At 48.8% G+C, this 14,402-nt stretch overlaps 4 protein-coding genes across 6 annotated transcripts; 2 read left to right on the plus strand and 2 right to left on the minus strand.

Annotated features, from left to right (window-relative positions):
* Window positions 1–204: 204 nt before the first annotated feature.
* Window positions 205–3,688, plus strand: LOC127778961 (tubby-like F-box protein 11). 2 transcript variants are annotated; one of them, XM_052305612.1, is made up of 5 exons: window positions 205–880; window positions 2,018–2,105; window positions 2,183–2,327; window positions 2,424–2,603; window positions 2,932–3,688. In XM_052305612.1, the coding sequence occupies exons 1-5, from the start codon at window positions 527–529 to the stop codon at window positions 3,398–3,400; spliced, it is 1,236 nt and encodes a 411-aa protein (XP_052161572.1). In that variant the 5' UTR covers window positions 205–526; the 3' UTR covers window positions 3,401–3,688. The 2 variants fall into 2 exon arrangements, with proteins under 2 accessions (XP_052161572.1, XP_052161573.1); XM_052305613.1 differs by having other exon boundaries at window positions 210–880; window positions 2,198–2,327.
* Window positions 3,689–5,277: 1,589 nt separating this feature from the next.
* Window positions 5,278–7,785, minus strand: LOC127780112 (inactive beta-amylase 9-like). The gene is made up of 3 exons (XM_052307062.1): window positions 7,463–7,785; window positions 6,888–7,382; window positions 5,278–6,808 (listed from the first exon to the last, which is right to left on the minus strand). The coding sequence occupies exons 1-3, from the start codon at window positions 7,679–7,681 to the stop codon at window positions 5,936–5,938; spliced, it is 1,587 nt and encodes a 528-aa protein (XP_052163022.1). The 5' UTR covers window positions 7,682–7,785; the 3' UTR covers window positions 5,278–5,935.
* Window positions 7,786–8,450: 665 nt separating this feature from the next.
* On the plus strand, window positions 8,451–9,192 carry LOC127780339 (homeobox-leucine zipper protein ROC8-like). The gene is made up of 2 exons (XM_052307236.1): window positions 8,451–8,792; window positions 8,902–9,192. Exons 1-2 carry the CDS (start codon window positions 8,451–8,453, stop codon window positions 9,190–9,192), a joined length of 633 nt encoding a protein of 210 aa, XP_052163196.1.
* Window positions 9,193–10,929: 1,737 nt separating this feature from the next.
* On the minus strand, window positions 10,930–14,027 carry LOC127778915 (zinc finger protein CONSTANS-LIKE 13-like). 2 transcript variants are annotated; one of them, XM_052305562.1, is made up of 4 exons: window positions 13,300–14,027; window positions 12,593–12,784; window positions 11,690–11,994; window positions 10,930–11,384 (listed from the first exon to the last, which is right to left on the minus strand). In XM_052305562.1, exons 1-4 carry the CDS (start codon window positions 13,849–13,851, stop codon window positions 11,297–11,299), a joined length of 1,137 nt encoding a protein of 378 aa, XP_052161522.1. In that variant the 5' UTR covers window positions 13,852–14,027; the 3' UTR covers window positions 10,930–11,296. The 2 variants fall into 2 exon arrangements, with proteins under 2 accessions (XP_052161522.1, XP_052161523.1); XM_052305563.1 differs by having other exon boundaries at window positions 10,931–11,384; window positions 12,593–12,790.
* Window positions 14,028–14,402: the final 375 nt, after the last annotated feature.

Raw genomic sequence — 14,402 nt, forward strand, 5'->3', positions numbered from 1 at the left:
TTCTTACTGAATCTTTCTTTTGACCAATCCCAATCCGTCAGAAAATCGCTCATGTACTTAAATCTCTTTAACCTTCTGACAGATTCAGGAGACAGTACCATCACTGCATGCATGGAAGAAACAGTCATCACTCATCAGCGGTAGAAATTTTATTTTTCCTGTTAATTAATTTTCCATGCACGATCTGTCAGATCAGATCGATTCCCTGGATGGTAGGCCGTGGTGATTGTGATGCCTCCACATCCTTTGTCTGCGTCCAACCACAAGAACGAGAGCCAACGACGACGAAAAGGCCACAGCTTTCAATATAAACAAACACCAAACGAATCCCTTCTTAGCGGTAGTGCATCCCCATCCATCCATTCTCGCACAAGATTCCATCTTTTCATCCACCAATCTCGCGAAATCTCCGTCTAATTCAAGAAAAGATGAGCTGAGGAATGAGAGGAAATATTGGTGTTGCGAATTGTGGATTGGGAATTTGGAGTTTGGATTAGGAGGAGGAGGAGGAGGAGAAGATTAGGCGATGTCTTTCAGGAGCGTGATCCAGGAGGTGAAGGGCGAGATCGGCGCCATCTCGCGGCGGGGGTTCAGGTCGCGGCCGGGGCGAGTCCGGCGAGTGGCGGCGGCGGCGGAGGAGCCGCCGGACGAGTCGTCGGCGGCGGGGCTGGTGATGCGGGAGAGCTGCTGGACGCAGCTGCCGCCGGAGCTCCTGCGGGAGGTGCTGGCGAGGGTGGAGGAGTCGGAGGGGTGGTGGCCACGCCGCCGCGACGTGGTGGCGTGCGCCGGCGTCTGCCGGAGCTGGAGGGGGATCATCAGGGAGATCGTGCGCACCCCGGAGGCGTCCGGGAATCTCACCTTCCCAATCTCTCTCAAGCAGGTTTGCACCCCTTTTTTTTCCCCTCTTTTTGTTTACCACTCTGAATCTGAATTGCTGATGCTGTTCATTTTGTGAGATTTCCATGACAACATACCAAAGTGTTCTTGATTTGTCACTAGGGCCTTGTTTTTTTCTTCGAACTTCAAACTTTTTCATCGCATCAAAACTTTTCTACACATATAAACTTCTAAATTTTCCGTCACATCATTCCAATTTCAACCAAACTTCCAATTTTGGCATGAACTAAACACACTCATTTTTATCCTCGCTGTAGTCATTTTGCTATCCATCTTTTTTTTTTTAAGATAATAGAAGCTTTATTGAACTCAACTTTTGAGAACACAGCCAAAACACCCCACGCACACCGCTAAAGAAAGAGCGGTAAAAATATCTGAAGACTAAAACGTCACCCATGCGTCAGGTAAAAAACTTCTTATCCTCCTACTCTAATTGAAGACAGACAAGCTGCAACAGTAAAATCGTTCTAAATGGGCCTTTGAAGAATAAGCCAAGCACGAAGCCATCGTGTAATCAATCTATGGTTTCATGCATTAGTTTGGATGGGAATGGATGGCGATGTGATGGCGATTGCATTAATTATTTTCTGTAATGGTATTGAGTTTTCTGTTGTGTGTTAGGAAGACATCAAGGGAAGTAACGTATAAATAATTATATTGCTGGGTAACCACTTAAAAAGTCATACTTTACCTTTCAATTTCGGAGTACTATAAAGTAAAAACTAGAGGAAAAGTGATAGGTCAGATCAGTAAACAATCCTCGATGACTCGTTCTGTGGGTCAATGTGGGATTTATGTAGCACGAAACTCCATTGTCAAATGCAATTATATCTTTTTATAGACCGGAGGCCAGATGGCCCAGCTTGTGTTGAAAGCTGATAAAATGCAATTATATTCGGTAGGTCAATGATGGAAGGTGTTTATTAAGCGTGGAAGTTACAACATCAGAACACAAGTTGGTTTTCATTAAAAACAGTTCGCTATGTGGATTGATAAACACTGTTCTTGCATAATGTCTGTTTGCTTTTTGATTCATGAACAAATGACGTTTGTTTACTTATTTATGGACTGCAAAGCTTTGTCGGTACATCCTTTTCACTTAGACAACATTTTTATGCAGCCTGGCCCGAGGGATGCTCCTATGAAATGTTTCATTGTAAGGAACCGGACCACTCAGACATATTACCTGTACATTGGACTGACTGATGGTATGTTTTTCCTTTTTTACATTGGGTGTAATTATGTAATCTGGAATTCTAGATGTGCTAGTTGTTGATTGAAGCAGCTCCTTATTTTGCAGCATTAACTGATGATGGGAAGTTCCTACTTGCTGCACGCAAATGTCGTAGGACCACATGCACTGAGTACCTGATTTCGCTTGATATGAACGATATATCAAAGAGGACTGATAGTTATGTTGGCAAACTAAGGTGATCCCTTGACATTAATGTCTGAAAGATACTTCAGTACTGAGCATGATCTCAAAATGGACAGGCCAATCTCTAACGTTTTCTTCCATTAAACAGATCTAACTTCTTGGGAACCAAATTTACTGTCTATGATGCCCATCCACCTTATGCTGGAGATGTGATTTCAAAGGGTCAGTCTGCACGTGTGATTGGTTCAAACCATTTATCCCCCAGGATACCTGCTGGGAATTATCCAGTCTCACATATTTCATATGAATTGAACGTTTTGGGTTCTAGGTATGCTACTCACTTCTATTCTGCTGACTTTTGTTAGTGTGTTTATCTTTTGTTCTGTGAATGCTATGACTGATAAGCACCTACCGTTTGAAATGATTGTAACAATCTTATTGTAAAGCTACTAGCTTGCACTAATTTTACTAAAGAAGGAAATATACGAGTAGTGCACAATCTTATAAATTTAGATATACACTTTGAGGCCATATCGTGATAGTTGGTAACCAAAGCTATGGTTTTATAGACAATGCTGCAAAAAACAGATTTAGTTACTGAGCTTCTGCCTTTCTATTTATTTAAGGAGTGTCACTGATCATCTTTTTTGTTATAGGGGCCCAAGAAGGATGCACTGCGCTATGGATTCTATCCCTGTATCAGCAATTGAACAAGGAGGAACAGCTCCGACGCAGACTGAATTTCCTTTGAGTTACCATGAATCTTTCACATCAATTCCCTTTTTCAAATCAAAATCAGTTCGAGCGAATAATTCAACTGCTTCATTACTCACTCAAAATGGAAGCAAACTGGTGTTGACGAACAAGTCCCCGAGGTGGCCCGAACATCTGCAGTGCTGGTGCCTTAACTTCCATGGACGGGTAACGGTTGCATCGGTAAAGAACTTCCAGCTGGTGGCTTCAGATGAGAGTAACCCAACCAACCAGGAACACGATGATGTGATCCTCCAGTTTGGTAAAGTTGGGAAGGACATGTTCACCATGGATTACCGCTATCCTATCTCGGCATTTCAGGCGTTTGCGATATGTCTGAGCAGCTTTGACACCAAAATAGCGTGCGAATGAGTGAAGGTGTGATTCTTTCTTCCATGATCGAATGAACCGTTTCCTGATGACCCACATTGCAAGCTGGCCATGCACTCTGCTTAGTTGCTTCCACCTTTTGGAAGCATGCAGAATAGAGACATAAATAAAAGTTGCTTTAAATCTAACATTTTAGTTGGGTAGGGATATGTAACCTGCAATTTAGCTTTCTTGAAGTATGTTCAACCTGCAACATTTGAGTGACTTGTAAGTCTTGAGTTTAACTACAGGTGTTGGATAGCCACAATTGACAGCTCAGGATTATGTGTATACTTGTCCCTTTGGAAATCCATAGATGTATCTGTTTGCATAGATATGCTTATGTTACATTCTTCTATTACCAGAATGAAGCAGAGCTATTGGATCTTGTTTCAAAAAAAAAAACATGAAATGTACATGAGACCCTTTTTTTTCACATCGAATAATGTTCTGGCTCAATTGTTCATGGAAAAAAATGTTACCATGTGCTTCTTATGTGTTATTACCCTCTCATTGAGGTTTTTATATATTAAAATGGTAGAGATTTCCATATACATAATTTTGTTTTGAGTGGATTATTAACTGTTAAGACGATGTTTTTTTTAGCAAAACAGAGGTACAGTTCAGTGATCTGTAATCCACTGACAGCAATTACAAAATTAGTTTGAGTTGGATGCGCTCACTCATCCTACTTGTTTCCCGGGAGATATAGAAGGAAAGGAACCAGAGGGTTTTCTCTTGATATTAGCACGTGGAGCGAAAATCAAAGAAGATGTGAAAACGTGGGTCCTAGCAGGAGCCAGGCAGTTATCCTGGCTCCTACCATGGATTGAGATCCTCTGACTTCACACAGAAGCACAATGCTATGACTATGACTACCATGGATTGAGATCCTCTGGCTTCACACAGAAGCACAATGCTATGACTTTAGGGTATTCTTAGCTGTCCAATTTGCAGCGAATGGATGATATCGATCGCTACAGTACACTACAGTAACACTTAAATAGTACCTTTGCCTAGTATATTTTTATTGTTTACCATTGCTGCTACAATAAATAACTGTAAATCATTGTTTCGCACAGTAGCACAAGACACAATTTATTGTGCTTCTCTGCCATTAGCACCTAAAGTCAGAGGGGTTGGATCCTCCTACCATAGGCCCTATTTTCTTTCCCTATAAATATATATTTTCTTCACACTTGTACATATAGATGGCCAAAAGGCCCGAGGCCCGATGGCCCGGCCCATGGCACGGCATTTTGGCCCGGCCCAAGCACGGCACGGCCCGACGGAGGTCGGGCCCGTGCCAGCCCGGCCCGACCACCGGGCCGTGCCTGGCCCCTCCACCGGCACGTTGGGCCGGCTCGGCACGATACACAAAAAAATATGGGAGTAAAAATAGACATATTATATGCTATGGACGAAAGAAAAGGGCCTAAAATAGACTTTTTTATCTATACATATGTCATCCGAAGAGGAGGGATGGAAAATAGACTTATTTTAGCTATACATATGTCAGCCCAAAGAGGAGGGAGGAAAATAGACTTATTTTAGCTATACATATGAAATAACCCAAAGAAGAGGGATGAACAATAGACTTATTTTAAAAAAGGCCCGATGGGCCACCTATGCCTTTGGGCCGGCACGGCACGGCCCGACAGCTGGTGGGCCGTGCCTGGGTGGGAGGTGCAGCCCATGGGCCGGCACGGCCCGGCACGAAGTGCCTATCGGGCCGTGCCGGCCCGATGGCTGCTAGGCCGTGCCCAGCCGTGCCGGGCGGGCCCTTTGGCCATCTATACTTGTACATAGTTTTTTTACTATATTTAATGAAATTTGCATCTTACCAATGTGTTAAAAAAAGAAGAAAATATTGAGTTGGATGCAATCTCCATAGAGACAAAAACATTATTACATGATATTCATGTACAACACTTCAAAACCCGATCCACTAATACTTGGATCATCCCATCTAAAGTACTACTAAACTGATGATATTTCATCAGCACATCAGGCAATTCAGAGACTATACATCAAGAACCGGAGAGTTTTCTAACAAAAGGAACTCTTGACATTAGCACTTGGAGCAAAAATCAAAGAAGATGCGAAAATATGGGTCCTAGCAGGAGCCAGGCGATTATTCTCGCTCCTACCATAGGCGCCTTATTTTCTTTCCATGTACATATATATTTTCTTCACACTTATACATAGTTTTTTTTTACTCTATTCAATAAAATTGGCACCTCGCCAGTTTGTTAAAAAAATTAAAAATTGAGCTGGATGCAATCTCCGTAGAGACATGAAACATTATTACATGTATATCATGTACAACACTTCAAAATCCGATCCACTAATACTTGGATCATCCCGTCTGAAGTACTACTAAACTGATGATATTTCATCAGCACATCAGGCAATTTAGAGACTATACATTGTAAAGTTTGGTCCCGTTTTCTTCTTAAAGTGGGACGGCTTTTTTATATAAAACGTCGGCAACAGCCTCAGCGTTCGAAAATAAAAAGAGAGTAGTAGTTGGAGAGTTTATACTGGCTGCGCCTCCATGGCGTTGGGATTGTCGGCGACGTCGCGGTCCTCGTCCTCGTCGGGCCACTCGCCGCAGACGACGCCGCGGACGAACTCGACGAAGGCCGGCCAGTGCTCCGGCGAGAAGAAGGCCTCGCCCATCCGCTGGTAGGTGAAGTGCCCCGGCCTCATCCGCTCGGCGGTGAGCACGTTGCTCCGGATGCGGGAGAAGCTGCTGGTGTGCGTGACGACGAGCGACGCGTTCTCGCCGGCGATCCTGGCGCCGTGGCGGCGGCACGCGTTCTTGATCTGCACCAGCAGCTGGTCGGGGCTGGACCCCGTGATCCGGTGCTGCTTGTTCATGCACACGTCCATCCCCGGCACGATCACCGTGCACCCCCGCCGCGCGAACATCTTCGCCACCGGGCTGTACCCGTTCTTCCCGCCGCTCTTGTAGAATCCGGCCACCGCCTCCGCCGGCCGCGACCGCGCGCCGTGCCACCAGTGCATGAACGGCACCTTTGCCGACGCCTCCACCGGCGTGTCGCCGAGCGCGCCGTTCGCCACGGCGAGCACGCGGTCGCCGTGCCCGACCAGCTGACCGGCGTACCACGAGAGGAAGAAGTCGCCGTACGCGCTCTGCCACGACCCGCCGTGGTCGTTGAAGAAGCCGCACGCGTCCGGCGAGTCGCCGTACCGCGGCGCGTCGTGCGGGCCCGACAGCCCCCACAGCGGCTCGCCGGCCTCCGCCGCGTGCCGCCGCAGCTGCTCCAGCATGTACCTGTCGTAGCACTGGAACTCGCCCACGCCGGTGAACCCCCGCCCGTCGCTCCCCGGCGGGTACGACGGGTACCGGAGCTCGCCGTTCGGCCCCAGCCCCACCGTCACGTCCTGCGAGAGGAAGAAGAAGAACGACACGTGTCACTCACTGGAGCATCCATCCATGGCGTGAACGACGACGAACACGTACGGTGATGGTGGAGTCGAAGAGGTCCTGGAACGCGTCGGCGAAGCTGCGGAAGAAGGCGTCGTAGCAGTCGAGCGGCGACCGGCCGTGGATGACGGGGAGCTCGTCGACGGCGAAGGAGAGGCAGTCGTCGTGGCGGCCGCCGGAGCGGTCGGTGAAGAGGATGTCGGGGTCGTCGGCGGCGGCGGTGGAGACCCAGACGGGGAGCAAGGGGACGGCGCCGCCGGGGGAGCCGTGGAAGTGGAGCGTGACGCGGAGGCTGAGCCCCTCGTCGCGGGCCATGTCGGCGACGGCCCTGTACCCCGCCCAGCTGAACCGGTCCGGCGACTCCGGCTGCGCCACCGACCAGAACACCGGCAGCTCGACGCCGTCGGCGCCCAGGAGCTTCACGGCGCGCATCCCGGAGGTCACGCCCCTGGCGCTGTTCACCGTCGCGCCGTCCGTCACCGTGTCGATCGGCAACCCCACGAACAGCCTCGCCGGCTCGAGGTCGTCCACCTGACACACACACACAACCACATCATACCATCTCGAATTCTCGATCGATCACCATTGCTAGCTCCAAAGAAAATCAATACCTCACGGTTCTTGTTCTTGTGATCGGCGGTGGCGTAGCCGAGGAACCGGCCGAGCCCGGCGGCGCTCAGCTCGTCCCTCCCGCCGCCGCGACGCGCCTGGCTGAACCCGACCCTCGCCGGCGCAATCCAGGCGTTCTCCCGGCGGACGGCGCCGCACCTCGCCGCGTGGTGATGCGTTGCCAGCACCGAGCTCATGGCGCACATCGCCGGATTGCTCATCGGCGATCGACACGAGAGGAGAGGGAAGGAGAAGGCGACGTGCCGGCCGCGCTTAGCTCTTAGCTTAGCTAAAGCTCGCGTTGGCGTTGGCGTTTGGGGCTTGGGATGCGTGCGCCATCGGCTCGGTTTATCGCGGGAAGAAGAAAAATGGCGCGCGCGTTTGGAGGCGCAGAGCACGGAGCGCGCGTGAGCGTCGGGAGCCCCCTAATCTTGGTTGGGTAGGTGAGCTGGTGCTATAGTTGGCCAAAAGGCCCGACCCATGGCTTTAGATGGCCATATGGCCCGAGGCCCACAGCCCAGCCCAAGGCATGCCATTTTGGCTCAGCTCGATAATCGGGCCATGCTTGGGCTGCACCCTCGGTACGGTGGGCTGGCCCGGCATGGCACGATCGAAGAAAAATGGAATAAGATCACTTTGACTCCCTCAACTGACCACCGAATCTAAATCATATCCCTCAATCACAATACCAGAAATCTTGACCCCCGAACTGTCAAAACCGGTACAATTTAGCTCCCTTGGTGGTTTTGGAGGGCGGTTTCGCTGATGTGGTGCACACGTGGCAATGTTGACTTGGTCTTTGTCCCACGTGGCATTGACGTGGCGCTTATGTGGCAATAAAATTAAAAAATATATGCATGGCCCATTTATCATATACACAAAAAAATTGTTCAACCCACTGACATGTGGGTCCCACATGTCATCCTCTCTTTATCCCTTCTTCCTCCTCCCTCTCATCCCTTCTCTATCTCTCCCTCTTTCTCTTCGTGCATGGGGAGCGGCGTCCGGATCGGCGGCGGCGACGGAGGACGGGGGCCAGAGCGGCAGGCAGGATGGCGGGTGGGCGGCCGCTGGAGTTGTGGACCAGGAGGCAGCGGCGGTGGCTTGTCACGGTGGACCACGATTGTGGTGGCGCCGTCGACAGTGTTGCGCAGCCATGCACAGGAGGTGAACTTCGTCCGCTACTGCCGGCAGATCGAGCAGGGGCTATGGGCCATCGCTGACATCTTCGTCAACCTGCAGCGTGACGCCTACTTCGGCGTGCCACCGCCGCGTTCCCGCCTGCTCCCATCGGAATGCCTCATCGCTGACATGGCGAATAGCTACTCTGAGGTATATGCGGGTTTTCACGAAATCCCCGTGTATGTTCCCTACCTTGCACTAACAATGTGCCACAATGGTGTTTGGTTTTGGCTCTGACGTTGCACGCGCTCATGTGCAGGTGACCAGGGTCGAACACATGGAGGTGGAGGAGAAGAACCCGATCAACGTGCTCTACCGTGACCTCGTGCTGAGCGGCGATGTATTCGGGGCGCACCGCTGGCTCGCCGCGCTCCAGTGCGCGTGCGACCGCTACGCCTCCCTTGTCGCGCTCGGCGTCCCGCACCACATCACCGGAGGTATGCACACGCTATGCCGCGCACCTAGCCCAGATCCAGAGCTTCGAATCGGCCACGACGGGCGGCTAGAGGACGGGCCGCAAGGAGGAGCTGCTCCTGCGCCCGTCGCCTGAGGTTCGCCGCCTGGCACCCGCTCGCCGCCGCCTCCACTCGAGCCCCCGCGCCGCCGGCTCATGTCAAGGGGGAGAGAGAGATAAGGGAGAGAGGGGGAAGAAGAAGGGTAGTGAGAGAGAAGATGACATGTGGGACCCACATGTCAGTGGGTCCCACATTTTTTTTTGTGTGAATGACAAATGGGCCTCGCATATTTTTTTTAATTTTAATGCCACATAAGCGCCACGTCAATGCCACGCGGGACGAAGACCAAGTCAACTGATGCATCTGGCCCACGTGGTGTTGGTCGAGGCCCAATAACTTAAGGTTGTCCGGACCCCAACAGTTCTTATGCACACCCACTCGGGGAAATGCCCAATCTCCCTAATAAACTAGTCCAATAGGGGAATGGTGGCTCTCCTTTTTAAGGTGGCTTCCTCCTCACAAGCTAAGCAAGGTAGGATAATTCAGAGGCTCACACGGTCACCACCCGATTACAATTGGACCACATGGCCCCTTGTTGCGTCTTTGCCAGTGGGTAATAGTGGAAGATGTCCTTATCATCAACACTGCCACATGTGCGCCACGTCAGCGAAACCGCCCTCCAAAACCACCAAGGGAGTCAAATTGTACCGGTTTTGACAATTCGGAGGTCAATATTTCTGGTATTGCGGTCGAGGGATACAATTTAGATTCAGCGGTCAGTTGAGGGAGTCAAAGTGATCTTATTCCGAGAAAAATAGTATAGGGATGAAAAGTAGACTTAAATAACCATATAAGGCAAGGCCCAAAGGAAAAAGGAATAGTACAAAATAGACTTATGTCCAGCCTTATGAACACAGCCCACATAGTTGAGGGACGAAAATTGGACTTATTCTGTGGAGAAGCATAATGGGCTGTTGTGCCTTCGGGCCGGCCCGGCACAGCCCGAGTCGTATCAGGCCATGACTGGGCAGTGTGGGCTGGCACGACACGGCCCGACGTGTTGGTCGAGCCGTGACGACCCGACTAACCTCGGCCCAGGCACGGCCGGGCTTAGGCCGTACCGTGCCAGGCGGCCTATTTGGCCAACTATACCCATGGCATGGGGTTTTGGTCCGGCCCAAGCACGGCACCCGTGTCGGCCCCGCCTGACTTTTGGGCCGGCCCATTCCAATGATCAGTGTAGTGAAGCAAAGCCAAGATTTTTAATCTCGTACGTTCTGAAAGCAACTATCAGCAGAGTAACACGATCACTTTCGCATAATTCAGAAACAATTATCTTATTCAAAAAGAAAAAGAAAATCAGGGACAGTTGTCCCTGTGACACTGGTGAAGTGGTGAGTGGTGAGTAAAAATACATTGATGACTGATGAGACCACAGTATCCAAGAAACCCTCTGAAAATTACTCTACTGTCTTTTCAAGCATGTGTGAATTGAGATTCTGTAAGTACACATCGCAACAAGATGCTTTCAAGTATCTTTTGGAATCATGCTGAAGTAGATCCTGTCGTACAATGGAGTGCTAGTATTTTTCATCAGGACATCAGCCATGTGCTTAATTTTAGTCGTCCCTTGGTTTTATATAGGTACTTGATCTATAAATTTTGGTCAGCCATTTTCATCAGGGCAATGATCGATCTAGGAATTTTCGTTATGGAAATTCTTGATCTTTTTAAAGTTTAAATTCAGGAGTACATGATAGTGACTTTTTTTTGCCAAAAAAAAAAGAGAATGTGGTGCCAATTTTAGTCTAAAATATTTAGATAGAGGAAATGGATTACATTTTCATCATCTGCCATTAGACAAGCAACTATAGATAACCTTTCTGCAATAACCAGTAGGAGTCTTAAATCAGAATTGGAACAAAGCAACATCATGGCAACACAACAAACATCTAGCACTGAACCTTTTCTACAACGAGACAGAAGAGTTGGATTTGGATCAACTCTCCTCAAATGTAGTTATTACTTCTACTGCACAATGCTACCACACAAACAAAGCTGGGAAAAGAAAACGCAAGGAAATCATATGCTGCCGACACATCAATAATAACATCATGCAAATAGAGGAATTGTATAGCAGGGTCCCTCTTGCCCATGCTAGAAACTGAAACTGATAAGCCGACCAAGAAATCATCATGCCTAGTTCGACTTCGCGAAGCGTCCCTTGATCCTCAATCTGCCATCGGCACGAGCCTTGCGCGATTCGTACCGGATCTGCTTGTCGAATCTGCGATTTTCAGGGCAACACAAGAACATGGATCAATGAATGCATCTCCTTCAAGCTAGGAGGAAAAAAAAATCAGTAGAATTCCCGTGTCTGTTTGATGTGGTGTGCCTGGATGGTGGTTTTACTGTTTTGTTGGTTGTTCTTGACACCTTTTGTGTTCCAAGTTATTTTGTTTTTGTTAACCATGTAAAGGGTGGAGCTTCAGTGCTCATGTATGAACTTGGTTGGCTGTGCTGGATGTAGAGGCCGGGTTTTTAATCCATTATCTAAAAGGAGGAAAAAATATTCAGTAGAATTCGCTTCACCTTCTGTTCTTCCTCTTCTCCTTGTAGCGCGAAATCACCGTGCCCCTGTCAGGGTAGGCGATGTCATAGACTCCCTTCTTGGGCAGAGCTTGCGTTGGCATTATTGCCAGGGTTGATGGATCATGGCCGCCATTGTCGATGCCACTGCCGCTGTAGCTCATGCTGGGGCAAATCTCTGAAATCTCGACGAGCGAAGAGAGGCATGGCTCGGCAGATGAGCTTGCTGGAGCCTCCTCGCGTGCGATGTCCGTCTTGCTTGCATTGGTAGGGTCAGTGCAATCGGTTGACATGATCCATGTTTCATTCTGTGACAAATTAAAATCAGGATGAGAAAGACAGATGATTGTGGTTTTTAACCCGGGTTAAGGAGTGCTAATAATGAACATGGATTTATTAAAATGCCCATACATGTGGACATGTGACACTCTATTGAAAGGGATTTTAATTTTTGGGATTGAATTACAAAGGTCGCATTTAACACTGCATATAAATATCACTACCAGGACGATATGTTTCAAATAGAATATCATTGATTGAATAGTCTCGGTGTCTCTATTGGTATGAATATGATATTCCAATGCATATCATTTTGTTGGCATTTACTAATACTATGCCCATACATGCATGCTAACTTTGTCGAAAAAGTTTGGAATCATGTTTGATGTTTTTACATACGAAATCTCCAAGGGCTTGTAAGCTAATTTACCATTTGACTCATTCCCAAATCCAGAGTTTTTGGCTACTGCTTTTTGCATAATCTTTTTTTTTATTAAATTGATACTACAATTTGGAAGCAAAAGCTAAATCACGCATGATTTTGCCATACTCTTGTCGTTTACACATTGAATTCAAGAACAAGAACATCAAAAGCATAGTAATTTTTGTCAAGTGACAGAATCAAACCTCACAAGAAGGTACTGTAGTGCTTGCTGCCTCAATGCCAAAATCACCATGCCCAGAAGTGAACTCCGGTGATGCCCATGAAGCCAGCTGATCGCCGGCTACAAAGGTGGCCTGCGCCGCCGCCTCTGACCTGGCAAGCTCCCCTAGCTGCCGGAGAACCTCGCCGTCCAGCTCCCCGTTGTCCGGCGAACTCTGATTCTTTTGCACCACACGATTAAGGTCAGACAAATGACAAAATACTACATCCGTTTTCTTTATGTATGACGCCATTGTCTTTTCACATAACATTTAAGTATAAGTTAAGATTATACTCCCTCCGTTTTAAAATGTTTGACACCGTTGACTTTTTAGCACATGTTTGACCGTTCGTCTTATTAAAAAAAAATTGTGAAATATGTAAAACTATATGTATACATGAAAGTATATTTAACAATGAATCAAATGATATGAAAAAAAAAATAATTACTTAAATTTTTTGAATAAGACGAATGGTCAAACACGTACTAAAAAGTTAACGGCGTCAAACATTTTGAAATGGAGGGAGTAGATTATTTGATGATGAGACAAGTCACAACAAAATAAATGACTTTTTAATAATTCTTTTAAATAAGATGAGTGGTCAAAAATCAATGGTGTTATCATGCATTAAAATTAAAATAAGAGAGGGAATCTTGATGGTGAACAGTAAAAGCACTATTGCTACCTACCTCAGGGGAGGGTGGTGTGAGGAGAGGTCGGAGGCCATGGCAGGAGGTGGTCGGCACGATGATGTCATCCAGGCTCAGCACCTGTGAGGCCTCCTCCTCCCAGCTCGCGGACCACCAGCCGTCGTCGGCCGGCTTGTCGGAATCGCCGCTGACGACGCCGAGGATCGCCGCGAGCTCCCCGATCGACGGGCAACCCGTGTACCCTTCCACGGCGGCGCGGTCGTCGAGCGGCAGCTCGTCGCCGCCGCTGCCGATGCTGCCGCGGCGGAGCCTCTCGTCGAAGTCGCAGCTGGAGCAGAGGAAGCCGTCGCCGCGGCGGAAGGCGGTGGCGGGCGCGGAGCGGCAGGCGGAGCAGAGCGGCGCGCGGGCGTGGCGCGTGGACACCGTGTTGGCGGCGTGGACGTGGCGGTCGCACGGCAGGCACAGCCTCGCCGAGTCGGCGCGGCAGTACACCACCGCCGGCAAGCCGCCGCAGAAGTCACAGCACCGCGCCGCCGCCGCGACGCCGCCATCCACAGCTAATTTCTTGGCCGGGTCGTCATCCCGCGCCATGGATACACCCGAATCAAGAAAAGCTTCACGTGTACTACAGCTCGATCGGGAGGAGATGGAGATCAAGTGAAGCGAGGAGGAGGCATAAGAAGAAGCGAAGGAGGAGGAGGGCAAGTGTGAGGATGCAAGTGTGCAGTAATGAGCGAGCTGAAGACGATGGCTCGAGAGTGAGAGTGAGAGCGAGACACTTTGCTGGAAATGACAATTTTAGTACTCCAATGCAATGCAAGCCATATGTGCATGCAATGGAAAAAAGCGAAAAGGGCCGAGGCCTTCGTAGGTAGGGCGGGTCAAGCCCACATGACTTGTCACCACCGTAACCAGAAATTATGGAAAACTAGAGCTAGGACAGTACTTGACTAATAGAGAATTAATTTTCTAAAAAAATATATGGTAAATTAACAAAATTTAAGCAAGATTTTGGAGGCACGACTAGGACTCAAGCTCTAGCTACTCTGGGCCTGCCTCCGCCCCTGGTCACCGCATGCGTGTGAGGAACACAACGCTGCTACCTCGCATCGCATCAAATAGTATAGCTACAAAATTAGGGT

This window comes from Oryza glaberrima, chromosome 7, assembly GCF_000147395.1.
Source record: "Oryza glaberrima chromosome 7, OglaRS2, whole genome shotgun sequence".
Lineage (NCBI taxonomy): Eukaryota > Viridiplantae > Streptophyta > Magnoliopsida > Poales > Poaceae > Oryza > Oryza glaberrima.